Genomic DNA, 19,656 nt, shown 5'->3' with positions numbered 1-19,656 from the left:
TAGTCGACTACCCGAATAGACTTTGGCCGTGCCTTGTGCCACCCGTCATAAACACGGGCGAGAGTGGTGATAGAGTTCAGCCGCATCAAGGCAAGTAGCCACTAAGCTATTTGCTTTAGGCATGATATGACAACTGGGCTTCTGTTCTTGGTAGCGGTGGCGGTGGCGGTGATGAAATAAACTTTGTCGACTTTCGGGGTGGGACGGCTTGGACGGGTTGGAATGTCGGCACTTCGATCTCGACACGATACAAAATTAGGAACCCTCACTCTGATTGCTGCTTTGACAGAATGCCACTCCTACAAACCACCCAGTCTCCTGTCCCGGAAGGCGTGGCCTTGAACTCCCGTTGAGCGTAACGGGGTCTGTTCATCCACGCTTACCGCTTACCGTCTGCCTTGGCCGTTTGCATGGCCATGAATCACCCGGGAACCATTGCGCCACCGGATGGCGTGGAGCCCGACCTCGAGAACCCTCAAGATGTGCTCAACACGGTCATGTATGTCACTCAGGCCTTGACGCTCTTCTTCGTGTCTATCTTTATCGCGCTGCGCGTCTATTCCAAGAGGTGGATTATGGGGAAGGCCTTTACCTGGGACGACTGTAAGCCACAATGAACAGTATTAACTCAGGTTGTCCTGATGCTGACGAGTGTGGACAGGGTCGACTTACATTACCTATGTATGCTACTCCTACACTGCCCTGGCCGACCCCGGGTTATTTCTAAACATGAGAGTACTTAGCTTACATGGCTGTAGGTTCTTATGGTTGGATACTGCATCACGAGTATATTTGGTATGGCCCTTTCCCCGTGGAATTGTTCTCACCCTTGGGGGACAAGAAAAAGACTGACAAAATCTCATAGCTGCTGTTTATGGTGCCGGCTATGACCAGTGGGAGGTGTCGAACAAAGACGTCCGCAATTTCCTCAAGGTTCGCCTGAAAACTCCCAGATCTTAGGATCCAGTCCGAGGCCCTCTACTAACATGTGCAACAGTGCATATATGCCTCCACCATCTTCTACGCACCCATGGCCATGACGGTCAAGTTCGCCCTGCTCCTCATCATCATCCGCGTGTTCGGCACCGTCCACTACCGGACCATTGTGGGCATGAAGCTATTCCTGGCCATCATCGGGCTGTACTACTTCTCGGGCCTCATCGTCAAGATCTTCACCTGCCACCCCATCTCGGCCTACTGGCAGGGCCCCCGGTCCAAGTGCATCGACCAGCGGGCCGTCTTCACCGTCGACGCCGTCATCAGCGTCGTCACCGACCTCGTCATCCTGCTTCTCCCCACGCCCCTGATCTGGTCGCTGCAGATGTCGCGCAAGAAGCGCATGCGCATCACGGGCATGCTCTGCGCCGGCGGCGTCGCCACGGGCTTCAGCGTGTACCGCCTGGTCCTCGTTGTGCTGAGAGACAAGTCGCCCAACGAGACCATTGTGCTTACCAAGGTTGTCTTGTCGGGGTGAGTTTGGCGCAAATACTATCAATAATCAATGGAAAGGTTCCCACGCCGGCTAACCAGCGGTTGATCACCATCAGCAACGCCGAAGTAGGCATCGGCCTCATCTGCGCATGCCTCCCCGCCGTCAACACCGTCCTCGGCAAGGTCAAGTCGTCGTCTTACGCCGCCAGCCGCAGCTCTGCCCGCGAGGAGCAGCCGCCTCCCCTCCCTAGGATCTTGTTGACGCGGTCCTTCCACGTCGACAGGTCGTCCATCGGCTCCAAAGAGAACTTGGGCGACGGCCTCGAGGGCCGCATATTCGGGCACAGCCGGGCGCGCTCGGTGGCTGACGTCCAGGCCAACCCCCCGCGCACCGAGCGCCACCATACTCAGCGTCGAACGTCCGACTCGACTAGTCGGTCGAGTCGCTCGCTGGTGGGGAATGGGACGGTCAATAACATACGGGCATCACCGGAGTTTAGGCCTGTTTAATAGATTATGCACCTGGCAATTGATGAGATAAATGACAATGATAGAGGGACCTGCCTAAAATACTATCTTAAATAGAATTCTCCTAGTAGAGAGTAGAATATGGTGTTTTCGGGATTATTGCATCATCGCGATTTCAAGAAATCATGAACCAAATCAACCAATCTCACAAAAAAGCGGGCCCCATCGCATCGCCATCGTCATGGTAAGACCCTTGCCCCACATAGACAGAGGCTTGGCCTAAGCATCGCATTGAAAGCGAGAACGAACCCCCAGGCAAGCCCAATGCGTCGCATCAAAAGCGAGAATAAACTCTTATTCGAGAACGCCCGTAGTATGAAGGAAGAGTATACCAAAGTGACGGAGATTACGAAAAATGGGCCATGCCCTATTGGTGGCTGATTATCCGTCCTCTGTCAAAAGCCACTATGATCGGTACGGACATCGATGCTGCAGCATGCAACCCCTTCTCAGGCGAACATGATCCTGATTGTACTTAAGTAGCTTCCGGAAACCCGGTAGTCGTATTGGAGCCAGTGTTTGGTCTCTGTCCAGACCGCTCTCTTTCGAAATGGGCTGCTAGAAAAAATGGACATCCTATATACAGAAATAAAAGGTAACCGAGTCCACGCCAAGATGGCCGAGTGGTTAAGGCGGTGGTTTTAAGAGTCTTTTTGACTCCTATACACCACTATCGAGAGATGCCAGGGTTCGAACCCCTGTCTTGGCAACTTTTTACCCTATGTTTTATATTTTGCTTCATATTTTGCCTACTATGAATTCTTTTGCTCAGCAGTTCATCCAGCTCGGTAGGTAATAATACTGTAGCAATTATACAATCGTAGAGTGAGGGGGAGGTGGTATTGCAGCCAAAGGCCCAAGGACGCCTTGACACCCACCACCAGTCTTCCGGACTCCGAGACGAGAACCACGTCAACTTTCAATCATCTACAGACAGCCACCCATTTTCAAGTGAGATATCCTGAAATAAACAACAACTCAGGAGCGATGGCTGCAAAGACGCCCTTGCGCATTGGCTTCGTGCCCGAGCACTTCTCCACTCCGCTTCACTTTGCCCAGCAGCACTATGGCCTCGACGCTACCCTGATCCCCTTCCCCTCCGGCACAGGGCACATGGTCACGGCCCTCCGCGCCGGCGAGATCGATGTTGGTATCGGTCTGACTGAGGGCTGGATTGCCGGCCTGGGCAAGGAAGACGTCGAGGGCGACGGGGGCTACCGTCTCGTGGGCACCTATGTGGAAACACCTCTCTGTGAGTAGCGTAATAGCTCACCATCCCCGCCTCACCCGAAGCGAAGCAGCGAGTTGACCACGGCACATAGGCTGGGCCATCTCAACCGGCGCCCATCGCCCCGACATCACGTCCGTCGCATCCCTCGCGGGCAGCAAGATCGGCGTCTCGCGCATCGGATCCGGCAGCTACGTCATGGGCTTCGTGCTGGCGGACCAGCAGCACTGGCTGTCGTCGGCGTCGCCCTACGCCGAGACGGTGGTGCTGCACACGTTCGACAAGCTGCGCGACGCCGTCAACTCGGGCGACGCCGACTTCTTCATGTGGGAGCACTTCACCTCCAAGAAGTACTACGACTCGGGCGAGATCCGCCGCCTCGGCGACATCTACACGCCCTGGAGCAGCTGGAAGATTGTCGCGTCCACCGAGCTCACCCGCGGCGGCGCGCTGGACCCCCGCGTCAAGGACCTGTTCGCCAGGCTGGACCAGGGCGTGAAGCACTTCAACGAGAACCATGAGGAGGCCGTCCAGTACATCTCCACCAACCTAGGGTACACGGAGGCGGATGCCCGCGAGTGGCTCACCACGGTCAGGTTTCCGACCAAGACGGAGGGCGTCGACCCGGTGGTTGTCGAGGAGTGCGTGTCTATTCTGAGAAAAGCCCACGTGCTCAAGGAGGGCAAGGGAATGGAGCCCGGTGCCATGACCTTTTCGTCGTGAATAGGTACTTTCCATTATACTTCGTAGGGTCAGGTGGGGGGGCTTTTGACTTCAAAGCTCTCGCGATGGCGTATGCTGGCACATAACCTGGCCAAATTTCGCATCAGCAATGAATTTGTTCAGTATATGCATCCGAATTGAGCTGTTCAACAAGGCGTATTGAGACCTTATTCATTGGTGCCTGGGCTTGAGATCGTCACAGCCCCTCAACACTCAGGGCAGCGCCAGGGGCCCTGGGCGAAACGCACACCGATGCCGTCATTGGATGCTCCCCTGCAGTCCCGACTTCAGTTCTGCCGTCGCCCTTCCGCCCTCGGCTTCAACCTTAGACACACATCACTCTCAGTCCTTCGTTTCCAATCCCTCTCTCCGCCTCCCCCGCAACTTCCCGCGGCCAATTTCTAATCTGTCATTCCTTTGGCCTCAATGAGTATCGTGTCGCCCGCTCCTACACATCTGCGCGAGAATCGCCAAGTCCGCGATAAGCCTGGGTAGATAGAGGTCGGCACCCGATTCCCAACACACAGACACAGACACAGGCACATATATACACACACACCATGGCTACCAGCCGTCATGGCGACGTCCACGGCGATGCCGTGGCTGATCTGGCCGCCTCAATCGGCTCCTCGCTGCGTACGCGATCACTATCGCCGATGGCTAGGGGATTGAAGGCAAAAGTCGGTCTGAAGGGGGCCGCTAGGAGGACCTTGGGCATACTTCTGCTTTTGATGACCGTGTTCATGTGGACGCTTTCCAACTTCCTCGCCAGTGTAAGTAGCGACGGCCATTTCCCTGGAGCCTGCTTCACGACGCTAACCCGGCTGTCCAGCTCATCTTCTCTGATCACACCTACGACAAGCCATTCTTCCTCGTCTACATCAACACCTCGGTCTTTGCGATTGCACTGATACCGAGATTCACGAAATACCTGCGGCAGAGCGGGATCCGCGGCCTACGAGGCGATGTGAGCCAGATGTGGTACGAGCACAAGTACGGCCTCCCGCCCAGCAAGGCCGCGCTCCAGGACGAGGACGACAGGGCCGGCGACCGGCTGCTGGTGGACGACGGGGATGCCGCGGACACGGAGCCCAAGCCGGGCGAGGAGAAGCTGAGCTTCCGCGAGACGACAGCGCTGAGCCTCGAGTTCTGCATGCTGTGGTTCTTCGCCAACTACTTCGCGTCGGCGTGCCTCGAGTTCACAAGCGTGGGCAGCGCGACCATCCTGTCGTCGACGAGCAGCGTGTGGACGCTCGTCTTCTGCGCGGCGTTCCGCGTCGAGGCCTTCACGGTGCGCAAGCTGGCCGGCGTCACGGCGTCCATGGCGGGCATCGTGCTCATCTCCACCGTGGACCTGACGGGCGCGAGCGACCACGACCGGGGCACGTTCCCGGAGAAGACGACGGCGCAGACGGCCGTGGGCGACCTGATGGCGTTCCTCAGCGCCGTGGTGTACGGCATGTACGTGACGGTGATGAAGCGGCGCGTTGGGAATGAGGATAAGGTGGATATGAAGCTGTTCTTTGGCATGGTGGGCGTTTGGAACTTGTTACTACTGTGGCCTATCTTTTTCATCCTGCATTGGACAGGTATTGAGCCGGTAAGAAATGTTCCCCGGTTGTGATTTGGGGACACGGACTGACAATGTCGCAGTTTGAGATGCCGCCTAGCAGCCGGATCTGGGGAATTATCATCGTAAGTTGGCATGCAGGATTTCTGGCTGGGTTGCTGGGACTAATCGCCCAACAGATCAACTCGCTATCATCGTTCATTGGCGATATGGCGTGGGCATATGCCATGCTGCTGACGACGCCACTGGTGGTGACGGCGGGGATGTCTCTGACCATCCCGCTATCGCTTATTGGGGAGATGATTCAGTACGGACAGTATTCGAGCTTCGTGTACTGGGTCGGGGCCATAGTGGTGCTCGCCTCGTTTGTCTTTATCAACCATGAGAGCCATGAAGGGGAGGCTCACAATGAGGCTGGGCCAGAATATGCGGCTGTATAGAAGGATGAGGTAGGAAGCATTTGGATACGACCCAATTTGATCTTGAATTATGAACCGGAATATCTATATTATCTTCCAATATTTCCGAGCCCATCGCGAGGAACCATCGCCAGCCCGTGTTTTGGACTAGGCAGCACTCTATGCGACTCTGAGAGAACGGTATGCAGATGGGAGACAGGGGCGGTGCTGCCCAATAATACCAAGTGCTGACCGGGAACTCAGCCGCTGCCATCATCTTCATTCATCCTCCCAGGAAATCTTCCACGGTTTTGTCTCTCTTACAGTTAAAGCTACCAACCTTGCAAATGGTGCAAAATGTCTGATACGGCTGCAAGCCCTCAAAGCCAAGACCTATGCTTTGTCACTCAGCAGAGTCGCCAGCGAACCGAGGAGCAGCTACGCCGCATGCTGCAGCAGAGACCTCAGTCGTGGCATCATGTACTCAACCTGCTATGTGGAGCGCATATGGCCGTCTTGGCTGGCTGGGTTGTATACCACTGGTTTCAGAGCGGGCAGCACTTTAAGAACCTGAAGGTGCTGATCACGCTCATGACCATCGCCGCTATAACCACTCGAATCGCCTGGCGGGCTCTCTTCTAGACTCCTCATAAGTGTCTTGGCTACCAGAGGCCCAGCCCCTCGCACCTCCGGGCGGTGTAAGTCGTGTCATTGTTGACGACGATTCCAACCTTGGCCATCCACATCACTTTCGTTCATCTTACCGTCAGGGCCAACGTCAAGACTGACTTTGGATTCGGACTGCAGACGGTTATAATGCTGCTGCTTCTCCTGCTTACCTACATTAGCCTCTATAGCTGGATGGTGTACCGGTTCCTTCTCCGACACAACAAATACCACTATGAACCAACCGCGAAGCCCTCTTCCCTCGGGGGGACAAGGACAGCTCTTTATAATGAGCAGGGGGGGTCTCGCCCGTATGGCAGCCCCTCACAGCTTCACAGCCTCACACTGCCTCATGTGACTATTGGTGGTCGGCTTGCACAACATTGTCTGGGTTGCTATCGATCTATTCCCCTCCTTGTCCTGCGTCAATTCCAGGCATTGGAGCTACGGGGGAACTTTGCGAGCGATGAAGGCAGCCTTGCAAATTGGGGAATGGAAGCATATCTTTAACCATAGTCGTATAACGTTGTGTAGGCAAGTCTTTCAATACGATTGTATTCATTCATAAATCGTCATCCCAAACGCCACACAATACAACAATGCTCATAACCAGGAAAGAAACTCCAGCGCCGCTAGTGAACCTCGTGGGAATCATAATCGTGTCCGAAATCCTTGTACTCCAACTCTAAAATCAACCCCCAGCCAGCGAACATCACCACTCTTCCTCATCATCTTCCTCATCCCAGTCTTCACTGACCTCGGCCCACCCAGAATTCCACCTCTGCCCGCCAAAGTCGCCCACCTGCCGCAGGTACCTCGCCCTCGAAGGGTCATTGTCCTGCCAGTGGCGCACGCTGCCGTCGTCGGAGAGAGAGACGAGCCGCCCGGCATTGGTCCAGCTGACCGTCGACACCTCCCTGTCGTGGCCGCCGACAAGCGGGGTGCCGCACTTGAAGATGGGGATGTTGGCCGAGGAAGGGTTGAGCGAGGAGGGTGTGGAGCGGGAGGCGGGCCGGCTGGAGACGGAGGAGGTGAGAGTCCCCGAGGAGGACGACTCGAGCATGTGGCTACGCTGGGCGAAGGCAGTGCGCATGTAGCGCTCGTCGGTGGGGAAGAGGATCGGGCACTTGTCGTTGCCTCCAACGGCAAGCAGCTCAGGCTGGGCACCGTGGGCGGGGCGGATGGCCGACTTGACCCAGAAGGAGATGCCGCTGAGACGCTCGTTCTTCCAGCCGTACAGGGGCCCGATGCCCTCGAGGCCCCGGGGCCGGCGCTTCACGGAGCTGCTGACGAGCTCCGGGGCCTGGCCGAGGATGAGATGGGCGGTGGAGTATGCGTAGATGGTGTTGTCTTTGCAGACGGAGTAGAGGCGGGTGGCGTCCGAGTTGAGGGCCAGGGATGTGAGCCCGTATGCGCGGAATGTGTGGTGACGAGGCTGAACTGTGACGGCTAGGGGTGTCGCCTGGTCGCGGTGGCGAGGTTTGACGCATCGGATATCCCAGAGCTTGATGGCCGCAGAGCATTCCGAGCCAGAAACCAGGAGGTGCTCGCGGCCAGAAGGGAACCATTGGAGGGCGGTGATGGAACCGGGGGTGTGGACACCGTTGGCTGTGCGAACATGGGCCATGTCCATCGAGTTGATCGGCTTTGTTTCGAGAATACTGAGGTCAGTGTTTCTCCGAGTCGCTCTTTGGTTGTCCCCGAACTGGGTCGAGAAGGTATTCACGGGCAAAGGACCGCAGCGGAGGTCCCATATGTTAATGCAACCGTCCTTGGCAGCGGTCGCGAGCACATCACCGTTGGCGCGTCCCGGCTGAAACAGGACCTGCCGCATGCCCGACATGTGGCCTTTGAGGTCAACAGCAGCGCTCTGGGTTGTCAGGTCAAAGACCTTTCCGGACCAGTCCCCGCACGCCGTAGCCAACCTCATGTCGTCCGCCGAGACGTCCACATCAATGATGGCATTGTCGTGTGCCTTGAAGAAAGATTCTACCTTGCCCTGATCATTGCTCCAACCGTCGGTTCTAAACAGACGAACATACCCCTGCTCGTCTCCAATGGCTGTGACTGGCGCGTTGTGATAGCTCGCTTGGCAGAAAGGGGTGGTGTTGCCCCCTCCTTCGTAGCTCGTGGTGAATTCGTGATCGCCAGAGTTGCTGTAGAACGCGCCCGTCTGCGCCGTAGGATCGGCAGCTGGGAAAGCCAGGTGCTGTCTCCCGTTGTGATAGGAAAATCCATGCTCGCGGTCAAGAAGCTGGGCCTCGAACCCACGGTTGCCAAATTTCCGGACCGGGACTGGCTCATGTCGGTTGGGTGACTACAAGCCGAAGGTTAACCAACAACTTGATCATGGGCCATGCCATTGATGACGAACCTCAGCTCGCTGCCTCTTGGGTGGGGGCCCGCGGAGAGCATCTCTGATTAGTCTGTCCTTCATAGACTGATCCTGGCCGCGACTGGTCCTAAAGAAGCGGTTCTGCCGTGTCTTAGTATAAGCATCTTGTTTCTAGCTTTCCAAACATACCAGGTTATTCTTTCGCCAATCTCCGAGGACATCTTGGCCTTGAGAATTTGGGGGATGCTGGGATACATCGCCTCTATCTGGAAGGTTGAGGAGTGGCGGATGCATGTCGTCGAGGAGAAGCCCTCGACGCCGGATGATGGGCTCTGCATGGTGGCGCGGACTGCTTCTTTTCCTAGTGCGGCTTGGGCTTGAGGGGAGTTGACTCGGAGACGGGATGATGGGATCGGAGCTTAGGGCGTCGCTGGCTAGCGATTGGGGTGATATCGGTTGGCGATTAAGCTCCTCGGCAGCGATGTTGACCAAGATGCGGCGCCCGGCGATGGGCTGGGAAGGCCGGGGGGTGAAGAACCTGCCAAATCTCCTAGGAGTCACCGAGGGATCACGTCTTTCTTTCCGCCGGGTGGTTCTCGTGGGCGAGAGGAGGCCATTGGCCGGGGACGAAGAGGGCGGATGAGGGCTCGTGTGGGCAGCTGCATAGTCGGATTCAGCGGTGCCGTGGCGGTGGACGTCCATACTGCTATCCAAAATACGAAGAAGATGCCAATGGGAAGAAAAAAGAAATCAATTCAAAAGAACAATGTCATGGCGCGGGGGAAGTTGAGTACGATCACAGAATGGAAAAGCCAGCGTCAAAGAATGGAGCGGATTGGCCGTGGCTGGGACGGCCGGCCAGGGTCGATGGTGGAGAGACGCGGTTTGAGGGCGTCGTGGACGCGGAGCGTGTAAATGGATTCCGACCGCGTCCTAATACTAACACAACCGCAGCTCACAACTTGCACAGCACAAATACAACCACTACCAAAGCGGTGACCTCAGTCACCCCACTGCATTGTGCTAGTGGGGTCTGTCCTTGGCACTTGGCACTTACTCGTACTCAGTACGGATACGGGGGCAGGCAACGCTACACCGTCCCGTCACCTCCAGACCGCCAGCCGCTAACGGCCCCAACGAAGCCACCGCAGCCACAACGCCGACTGCCGCTAGGTCCACTAACAGACGGACGGGAAAGCGCCATGGACCTGGCCGATTGTGTCATCTGAACATGATTCAAATCCCATTTCTTGCCCCTTCATTCTCTAGGATTCTCCCATATTCCCATCTCCAATTCTGTTCCTGCGCTCATACGATAGAGTGGCTTGCTGTTGACAATTGGCACACTCGCTCCAATACCTTGCTCGTCTTGACAGCATCATGTGCCGCTTCCTGGTGAGTTGCCACTGTCCTTCTCCCACCGCTCCGAACTCCGGAGACGGCCAATTGCGCTGGCATCACGAGCACACAGCTAACGCACATCTGTCTTCTAGGTCTACAAGGGCAGCGACGAGATCCTCCTATCCAAACTTATCCTCGATCCAACCCATTCGATCCTCAAGCAGTCCTTCGACTCACGATTGCGCCTCGTAAGTTCCCCGTCACCTATCTGATGAGTCCTTGGTAGCACTTTATCTGACCACGATATCTTGCCCGGTACAGGATACGCGACGAGGCCAGAACAACGCCGATGGCTTTGGAATAGGATTTTATACCGATCCCAAGCTAGGACCCACCCCGTGTCTCTTCACTTCTACCATCCCCGCGTGGAACTGCACCAACCTTCACCGCATCGCGTCCAAGACCGCGTCCCGCCTCATCTTTGCCCACGTCCGCGCCACGACCGAAGGCTCCCTCGCCGAAGACAACTGCCATCCGTTCACCCATGGGTCGCTTATGTGGATGCACAATGGCGGACTTGGGGGCTGGAAGTACATCAAGCGTCGCTTGGGCGATCGACTTGCGGACAAGTGGTTCCTGGGCGTCAAGGGCGGAACCGACAGCGAGTGGGCATTCGCCTTGTTCCTTGATACTCTCGAGCGTCTAGGCCATGACCCGAGCTCGTGCCCCGAGAACGGCTTCGGACCCACGGTCCTACGCAAGGCCATTGAGAAGACCATTGCCCAAATCAACGAGTTGATAGACGCGATTCCCGACAACATTATCCAGAGCGAAGACGTCGACACGCGGAGTCTGCTCAATTTTGCCGTTACAGATGGCCACAGCGTCATCTGCACCAGATATATCAGCAGTTCCAAGGACGAGGCTGCCAGCCTATACTACTCATCAGGCACACAATGGGTGACCAAGACGGCGTCGCCAGACGATCGACGGTACCAGATGGAGCGTAAAGACAAGGGGGCCGACGTCGTTCTCGTGGCTAGCGAACCCTTGACCTTTGAGAGAGGCAAGTTTGGGCCCTGTCTACTGACTGTTACACGTGATCATAACCCACTAACATGAGCACAGAGAACTGGGTGAATGTACCTACAAACTCTATCCTGACTATCCATCGGCAGACGGTCATGATGCACCCGATTCTTGACAAGTACTACGAGCGGGACCCATACCATGTCCGCTCTAGTGCATTTGTCCAGGCCAAAGGGTTGGTATCAAACGAGAAGGTCCCTACCAGCGGATCAGCCAGCCCTGCCATTGATGGCGCCTGTGGGCATGATAGCTTTAAGAAATTCATGGGCTGCGCCACCGGGAATCGAAGTCTAAGTCCGGACCTTGTTCGGCGCTCTTTGACGCCACAATCGCGCAGAGAAGTCACTGCTGTCCATGCGACCCATCAACCACCTAATACATCTGCGCCCAAGGCGCCACCAGCGTAGGTGAGACGATCTCACCATGCCTCCAGCCAAGCCTCCACGTGGGGTAAACATGGCTATCTTAAATACGACCACGCCCTACCGGGCGTTCGGAATACGCTGTCTCAGTTCTTCCCCAGCGCCGATACACGCAGAACAGGGAATTTGTCCCCCCTGAACCCGGCCTAGCCGACCTGTACACTACTACCAGAAGTCTTTGTTTGATATGGGGCAGTTTATGGCGTCTGCATTTGCGTCTGCATTTCAAGAAAGTTGGAAGGCAAAGCGTATGGCGTGTACGGAATACCCTCATGTAAAGGAATGCGAATTTTTATCCAGGTCGTTTTAGGCCGAACAATGCGATCTGTTCAGTTCTCCACGCTATAATTGATAAACCATGGCGCTCAAATTATATTTAGAGGGCTATATTAGCTCCACTAGACACCAGTACACAAGCATGTCCAAAGATTACAATGTTCTGGTGCTATACAAACCGTCGAACCACTCTTCTTGAAGCGTTAGCTCCGTCTTATACCAGAAATCTTCGGAAGGCACGCACCGTCCTTTCATAACCAAGCAGTATGGTTTGTTGTTTCTCCCTCCTTCAGCATCTCTCCAATGTGGCCACTCACATTATACTCGGCTGCTCTGCACCCAACAGGGCTGTAATGGAACATGCCCAAAGGACACGACAAAGGCTTCTGCTGCACACGCAGTACATGTGGTCCTGTGAGGAGTGCCGCATAGCGATGTTGAAGCGGAGCTGGTTCTGGCTGAATGGGAGCTGGGAAGACGGGAGGGACTCGGTCATCGAAAACAAGAGCATGGATCCGGCCGTTAAGCCTCATATAATGGACAGCATGCGCGGTAGGGGGTATTGGAGGAGCGACCGCATTCTGGCGACACACCACGCCATAAGGTCGGAGACCCGGTATGTGAAAGATTGGACGCTGGGGTTTGTCGAGTCGTTTTTGCAATCCGGTCCGGGGCTGTATCGAGGGACTATAGGCTGCGTCTTTTCAAGAGCGGGCTGGCGAGAAAGCCGTAGGCCTTGACTGTCGCCACAGACAGCCGGTGCCCCTTTCCAACGAGGCTAAGCCGGATACTCGAGACAGAGTGATCCAGGCCCGACGAAAAGGGCGCTGGCGACGTCGAGGGCACGGAAGGCAACGCGGATCAGGACCTCAATATGGAGGACGACGATACGCCGGAAGTGTCGTCCGATCTGAATAAATCTTGTACAAACATGAATAGTTCTTGGTAGTCACAGCGCGGTTGTCGTTGGGGACAGCCAAGCGGTTAGCAAAAACCCCAAGAGATACCACCATAATAATATATGCAATTGTGTGCATATTTGGATATACATTCGCGCGTATTTGATGTGATATATATATATATATATATTCCTACGTATATCCGCGTGTATCATATGTGACTATTGTATTATGTATTACCTATATTTTATCCCATCTGTATATATATATCTGTACGAGCAGTTCCCCAATGTCTCGCCTTTTTCTCTCTCTTTGGGCTAATCGCTTGACGGGATTTAGTGGCGATCACGATATAGTCAAATAACTACTACCTACTTGGTACGATGACTGGTTCCTGAAATCCCCCCCCAAGAAACGAGGGGAGGGTTTAGCCCAGCAGGATGTCAGTCCTTGCATTGTATTATAATTGACATTCGTTCTACCCTTTGGACCTTGTGATCCTTCAGCCAGTGGCGGCCAACTTGTCTTCTTCTACTAGTACAGCCACTACCAATGTCCAACCCCCCCCCTCTTAAAAGAGCCCGGGGGTTTGAAGCCTCAAGGAGGGCCCCAGATACATTTCCAAGGATAATTCCACCCTTTGATTTCTTCATTCATAGTTACCCACCCCCCATGTGGCTCCTTAGCCTCTTTCCAGCTGGCAGCCTCATCCTCAGCCCCCGCTGTCAGCTTACCACCAAGCATTATGGACAGGCCGTGACAGGTGAGAATACTCTGCCGTAGCCAACCTGTCATTGCCTTTGACAGGGCTTGGGAGCGCTGTTCCTGCAGTTGAGGACGCAGGGAGCATAGCATGGGCCCATTGGCCCGGTTGCTCGGTCTAGCAAGCTATCCTCCCACATGTGCAACTTATACTGAGCTGGAGCCTCCTTTTAAAAATAGCACCACCATGGGCCATGGCAGCCCCGGCGTGGATGTCAGTCCGAGTTAGGGCTGAATCTTTTTGGTTTCAATATACCTGCATGCATATGGTGACGGGGGGGATGGTCGCCGAGTTCACTACATCACTGGAGGGGCGTAAGGCAGACTGCTGCATATTTTCAACGTCCTGGCAAAGCCAAGCCCGCCTAGCACGAATTGACATGCGGATCGGGAGCTGGATGCAACACGGCCATGTAGGTACTACTATGCATGAATATACTGCCGGTATTACAGGGTTGCAATGAAGGCCTATATACTACCAGCAGGAGGATGTAATACTGGGCACCTCCGCAAGCTATCCCCTCCAGGAACAGCCGTCCGGCGCCAGCACTCGCCCCTGGCGATCCACGGAGCGATCCTTTTCCCGAGCAAGAAGAAGGGGTGTCTAGGTGTAGTATGTATTAGGTATTGGAGTTGCAACGACAGTTGGGGCGCAGGTCAGGGTCCAATCCTCCCTCCTCCTCCCCCCTCTTTCAATGTCAGAGTCCCACACCCCAAAGTGGCGGCAATATCCGACGATGGGAACACCTTACACTACCACCTTTTACAACGTTTCTTTTCAACCCCGATCCAGTAATCTCGATGGCTACATTTAGAACAGCTTTGCAGACTGCCCGATCTTCCCGGGCCGAGTCCACATTCACACCCCCACGAGGGGCATGAGGGGCTGAGAGAGAGGGGGGGATCCAGAGGGGGTGTGTGACGCTGGAAGAAGGATTCGCGTGGGACATTCTTGCTCGCCCCTCATTCACACACTTACACGGTTACGCCCATCTGCTTGTTGACCACCGGAGTGCCGGACGAACCCATTTCAGCCCGTCGCCCGTTCCGCTTGTCAAAGGCCGTGTGTCTCATCCGTCGGCTCCGGAGACTGGGGACCCCCCCGGCAGATCTATCTTGATTTTCCCAATTGTCATGTCTCTTTTTTATTTTTAGGCTCTTATCTCGTTCTTCGTCCGGGCGGACCGTGTGTCGGGAAGACCCTCAGATAAGCTCAACCCTCCTCGTAATGCATTTGCCGAGCCGTTCAGTTACGTCCAGGCCACATCGCGCCCCGTCATGCTACAAGTACCTACCTACTACCAATGCTTCCTGAGCCGTGCGCCCTCTTCGTTCCGCCGTGGGCCGGGCCGATCTGCACCCTTTTTGCACAGCTTATAATACTGCACTTTCTGTGCAATACGTGTGGTCCCCAGCGTGTTTCGTCGCCCAACCCCGTGCAATTCATAGGCGTGGAGGGGGCGTAGGGGTGGGTGTGCGCGAAGGAGTCGTGCAGTGCAGGGGGGACGCGAACAGGCAGAACAGGCAGACGGCCTGAGTGATGAGCGACGCCGTGCGAGCTCGTAATAATACTACATCATGACCAGGCCAATATTCCTCCGGCGTGCTACTCGGGCCATTGCCACGGCATGCCCTACTGCATTTCGGCCGGCATTCACCCGGAGGCTTTCGAACCCGGCGTCAACTAACAGCCAAGGTACGACTAGTTAGTACCAGCATGGGCGATATGTGTGTAATAATACCTGGCGAGGCTGACATGGTGCGCGGTACAAGCCATCACAGATCAACGACAGTTGCAATTGTTTGGAGAATCAAATTCGTGTCAATTCCATAATGCTCCCCAGTAATGCCTTGACAAAAACCCAAACCCAAAGGTATAGCCCAAGACGCCTGCTCTCATCATCCCATCATCGTAGAAGAGGCCCCCCTCCCCCCCCCAAAAAAAACCCAACCACATGATATAGTACACATCATACACCCAGGCGCATAATATATATACAGGTTTTTCCTTCGTCCCTCATCCCTCATTGATTGTCCATGTAGTCAGTAACCCCCATTGCTGCAAAATCAAAACATGATCCATTCCACATCCACCCCGGCGCCGCCAATGCACTTGGCCCAGTTGAAGGGGCTTCGTCGACCAGCAATATGCAGCCTGGTCCCCGGGGTCCTGGCCTCCGACTCCCTGAGCTCCGTCGCCCACAGCTTCTCCAAGACATCCAGGGCCGACAGGTTGTTCATGTACCCCGAGCGGGACATCATCTCCCGGCACTTGGTCCGCACCATCGTCTGCTGCAGCTCATTGACGCACTCCGACCCGGCCACAAACAGCGGCCAGAGGAGGAACTTCTCGGCGGCGCTGCCCGTCTCTAGGCTGGTCGCGTAGTACACGACCTGGCTGACCAGGTTCTGGAAGTTGGAGTGGCTCGAGGGGAGCGTCGGGCTGGCCAGGCGTTCCGTGTAGAGAAGGGCTGCGTATCGGAATGCCTCGGAAAGCGAACCGAGGTCGCGCACCTGAGCCGGGCTAGGCGAGCCAGGCAGGTTGGCCGCGACGGCCGATGAATCGAACTGCCAGTTCTGCAGCGCAAGCCGGATCTCCTTCCAGTCCTTCCAGAACGCAGATCGCTGCGCATCGTATGAGCCGGTTGAGCGCGCCATCGACGCCATCACATCCTCCTCGTCAAGTGTTGACCCAAAGCCATTGCCATCGAATCGGGGACCCGGAGGAAGGTTGTACATGTCTCCACCGGCGGGCTGGCTGGTAGCAGAACTAATGCTGCCTCTGTGTCCGTGGCCCATGGGCATGCCGAATGGTGAGTGAGACCGCGCCAGCTCTTCAGGTGGCGTAGCTGGGGTCTGAACCGGCCGATGTTGAGACAGCAGGTTCAGGCGCCCCAGCTTGCCAATCGTCTTGAAGAGGTCGCGGTCACAGCCCATGAGGTTCTCGGCGCCGGCGGGCAGCACGGGACTGTCTGAGAGCGGATCATTGAACCCCGACAGCTGAGCCTCGCGGTCATTGATGCTGGCTGAGATGGCGTCAAAGTGCGTGAAAAGTCCTTCCATCCAAGAGGGTTCGGTGGCAGGTGCCATCTGCTGAGACCGTCTCATCGACAAGATCTTCTTGACTCCAGCAAACTGGGTTTGGAACTTGGCAATGCCAGATTCCACCATGCGGCAGTGGCAGAGCAGCAGGATTGTGGCGAGCACCGAGTCGTGGCTCGACTTGGCAGGGTCGTTGAGTTGTTGGTTAAGCAGATGAACCGCCAAGTTCCGGTGCTGATACTCCTCTGAAAGTGCCTGATCTTCGATTTGGGTGTCGGCCACGGATTCCGCGGCCTGCTTCTCGGCCAGCAGCTTCGCAGATAACTCATGAATGTCCTGGCCAAGGCTGAGCTTCCTCTTCATCCTGAGATTGCATGCCGCCAGAGCACAGATGGCATGCTGCAGGCTGGGGCTTCCACTGGCCAGCTGCATAATGTTCTCGCGGAAAGGGTTGCTCGGGCCGTCGATATACACCATCGACGGGCAGACGGTATTGTTGTAGTAGTCCATGAAGAAGGGCATCCGAGACACCAGGTCCTGGCTGACTTGAGTGGTCTGGGTCTCGGTGGGCCATTGAGGAAGGGAGTGTTCAGATGTAGGCGACAACAACTGCTCTTCCGGCTGATGTTGAGGCTGCTGGGGCTGTTGCTGCTGAGCAGAAGTCCACGCGGAGCCGGAGGAGCCGCGTCCATTGCCAAAGGCATCAACATCAGGGACATCTGCTGGCAAATTAGAAGGTGTAGGCGATGCAGGGAGCCGGATGATGCTCACTGAGGCTGTCGCAGTCTCGCATCATTTTAGGGCCGATTTGAGACTCAAAGACGTCCAGGTGATGCGAAGTGAGGGTCGAGCCGTGGTCCGAAGGGGTGTAGACGAGGCCGGGGCACGAGGTGGGGGCGCGGGAATGGTCAATGGTAATGCTGGAGGGAGGGCTTTGGGGAACGGGGGAGTGCTGGTGGGCACTGTAGTTTTCGTACATGAGAGGCGGGCTGTTGACGAAAGGCATCTCCTCTCGGGGATAAGACTGGCTCATGGGCGACATGTACTCGACTTCGCTGTTGACCGAGCTGACAGACGACGAGAGGCCGTCGGTGACGAGATCCAGGGGGAACTTGGAAAATCGACCGTGACCATCGGGAGAGTGACCCATGGGGCCGTGAGAGTATCCCATGCTTCCCCAGCTGGCGTGGGGCATGGAGGGAGTGTTTTCAGGATGTGAAATGGTCAGATATTCGTACGCGGGCATGCCATATGGCGTCGAAGGCCCGGAAGGAGGTTGTGACACGGAGGGGATATCAATGGGGCCCCTGGACGCCTGCGGCGCCGCACCATGTCCCCGTGTGTCTTCGCGATCCGGCCACTGCAGAGAGTTGGGGCTGTGATGGCGGGCGTGGCTGTGAGCACCCGTGACTGCCGCGCTGTTGGCTCTGGAACGACCGGTCGATGCCTTCTTGGGTTCGCGGGAGACGGGAGGTGCCTTGGCGATTGGGAGGGAAAGGCCGCGAAGCTTGCCGCGGCTGGCAACACCGACACCCCAGGTGAGCTGGGTCTTGTATCCTGAGCACTCATTGCTGACCTCGAGGCACTGGGAGCAGTATGGGCGGCGGCGATCGCACTTGACGTTGCGCTTGGTGCAGGTGAAGCAGTCGTCGGAGGCGCCACCGGCAGGCGCGCGTCTTCTGCGCTTGCGGGCAGCGGCAGAGTCTTTGACCTGGACGGTCTGTTGGGCAATGGAGGCCGTCATGGCGGAGGAGGGTGCCTGGTAGGCGTCTCGGGAAGTCGGAGCTTCGTAGTGTCTCTGGTCCACCAAGGTAGTACGAGATGCAGGAGCCGGCAGTATCCTCTCGAGTATATGCAGTCAAGATGTTGCCGTTTCCACAAACTTGGATGCTTGATATATTACAAGCTGAACAGAAGCAACACGATGGAATGAAAGTATAAAGTAATATGCAAGAGATGGTGGAAGGTGGGAGTGACGAGGCGGGAGAGCTATATACTGTGTAGACCAAGGCAAGCGGGACAACGTTGGAGGACAATGTATATATGCATATGGAACTCGGTGGGAGCAGCTGGAGAGAGGCCCATACTGATAGGCATTGGAGAGAGCGGAGTACGTATGGTACGTACCGTCCATTGGTAGGGATCCTTCAATCCACCATCTCAAGCCAGTGGGGGTGGTCGGTGGCCTCTGACAGAGCAAGTGATGTTGGAGATAACGGCGGTGGTGAAGACCAGACAAGGGGTGGAAACAGACAAGGGTGGGGAGTGGGCCAAGTGATTATCCCAGCACCTGAGGAGTCGCCTCAGCCGAAGGAGTGCGTGCTGGTCTGCTGGCGTCTGCTGGAGCAGTGGAGCAGAAGTTCAAGTCGGAGGAGATCAGCGGGACCATCGGCCTGCAGCAGTGCAGACACTGCAGACAGAAGAGCACAGAAAGAGGGTCTCGCTCCGTCTCGTCGCGGTGCAGGGGACCCCTGCTTTGCGCCGTCAACAGGCCCGAGGGCGACTTTTGGACTTTGTCGTCTTTGAGCCCCTCGAACCCTCGTTGCCCACCTCGTTGAGTCGTCGCCCACCTCACGGAGCCTCATGGCTCTGACGCTGCAAGCCTGCAAGACCAGGGGCCAGCCAGAGGGTCGTCCTTCGCCGGGCTGGAGTAACCCATCACGGCAAACAGGGCGATGATGATGACATGGCTCTGCACTGGCGAGAGTGTCGTCGCTCGGCGCCGCCCTTCGAGTGGCCTGTCCCTCGCCTGGTGCTCTAATAGCCGCATTTTCGAGAAGCCCAAGAGAAGGGAGGCTGGGGCTTGGTGCGGGGTGGCGCTGGAAGGGACATTTGCAGAGGCGCTATCGCTGCCAGGTACGACGAGCTTACGAGAGGCGGACGAGCGCCCCAGAACAGTTGAGAAGTCAGCAGACAGCGACGCTACGGAGGGGTTTTGCCAGTTGG

General features: G+C 56.2%; 6 protein-coding genes and 1 non-coding gene across 7 annotated transcripts; 5 read left to right on the top strand and 2 right to left on the bottom strand.

The window, feature by feature from the left end:
- Nucleotides 1-410: 410 nt before the first annotated feature.
- On the top strand, nucleotides 411-1,941 carry ACO1O0_008874 (uncharacterized protein; the record flags this gene model as incomplete). The annotated part of the gene is made up of 4 exons (XM_083198228.1): nucleotides 411-603; nucleotides 866-933; nucleotides 998-1,470; nucleotides 1,548-1,941. The coding sequence occupies 4 exons, from the start codon at nucleotides 411-413 to the stop codon at nucleotides 1,939-1,941; spliced, it is 1,128 nt and encodes a 375-aa protein (XP_083045963.1).
- A 627-nt stretch (nucleotides 1,942-2,568) lies between these two features.
- Nucleotides 2,569-2,668, top strand: ACO1O0_008873. Its single transcript has one exon. It is a non-coding gene; the product is annotated as a tRNA-Leu (tRNA).
- A 278-nt stretch (nucleotides 2,669-2,946) lies between these two features.
- On the top strand, nucleotides 2,947-3,910 carry ACO1O0_008872 (substrate-binding domain-containing protein; the record flags this gene model as incomplete). The annotated part of the gene is made up of 2 exons (XM_083198227.1): nucleotides 2,947-3,211; nucleotides 3,282-3,910. The coding sequence occupies 2 exons, from the start codon at nucleotides 2,947-2,949 to the stop codon at nucleotides 3,908-3,910; spliced, it is 894 nt and encodes a 297-aa protein (XP_083045962.1).
- Nucleotides 3,911-4,470: 560 nt separating this feature from the next.
- On the top strand, nucleotides 4,471-5,920 carry ACO1O0_008871 (DMT family transporter; the record flags this gene model as incomplete). The annotated part of the gene is made up of 4 exons (XM_083198226.1): nucleotides 4,471-4,683; nucleotides 4,743-5,510; nucleotides 5,564-5,605; nucleotides 5,660-5,920. The coding sequence occupies 4 exons, from the start codon at nucleotides 4,471-4,473 to the stop codon at nucleotides 5,918-5,920; spliced, it is 1,284 nt and encodes a 427-aa protein (XP_083045961.1).
- A 1,336-nt stretch (nucleotides 5,921-7,256) lies between these two features.
- On the bottom strand, nucleotides 7,257-9,217 carry ACO1O0_008870 (WD40-repeat-containing domain protein; the record flags this gene model as incomplete). The annotated part of the gene is made up of 3 exons (XM_083198225.1): nucleotides 7,257-8,861; nucleotides 8,919-9,006; nucleotides 9,069-9,217. The coding sequence occupies 3 exons, from the start codon at nucleotides 9,215-9,217 to the stop codon at nucleotides 7,257-7,259; spliced, it is 1,842 nt and encodes a 613-aa protein (XP_083045960.1).
- A 1,042-nt stretch (nucleotides 9,218-10,259) lies between these two features.
- Nucleotides 10,260-11,342, top strand: DUG3 (glutamine amidotransferase subunit DUG3; the record flags this gene model as incomplete). Its single annotated transcript, XM_083198224.1, has 3 exons — nucleotides 10,260-10,274; nucleotides 10,373-10,468; nucleotides 10,542-11,342. 3 exons carry the CDS (start codon nucleotides 10,260-10,262, stop codon nucleotides 11,340-11,342), a joined length of 912 nt encoding a protein of 303 aa, XP_083045959.1.
- Nucleotides 11,343-15,735: 4,393 nt separating this feature from the next.
- ACO1O0_008868 (transcription factor domain-containing protein) lies at nucleotides 15,736-18,454 on the bottom strand (the record flags this gene model as incomplete). The annotated part of the gene is made up of 2 exons (XM_083198223.1): nucleotides 15,736-17,429; nucleotides 17,482-18,454. The coding sequence occupies 2 exons, from the start codon at nucleotides 18,452-18,454 to the stop codon at nucleotides 15,736-15,738; spliced, it is 2,667 nt and encodes an 888-aa protein (XP_083045958.1).
- Nucleotides 18,455-19,656: the final 1,202 nt, after the last annotated feature.

This window comes from Amphichorda felina (genome assembly GCF_050947745.1).
Source record: "Amphichorda felina strain 45539 chromosome Unknown scaffold_9, whole genome shotgun sequence".
NCBI lineage: Eukaryota > Fungi > Ascomycota > Sordariomycetes > Hypocreales > Bionectriaceae > Amphichorda > Amphichorda felina.
This window is presented reverse-complemented; position numbering and strand designations above follow the sequence as displayed.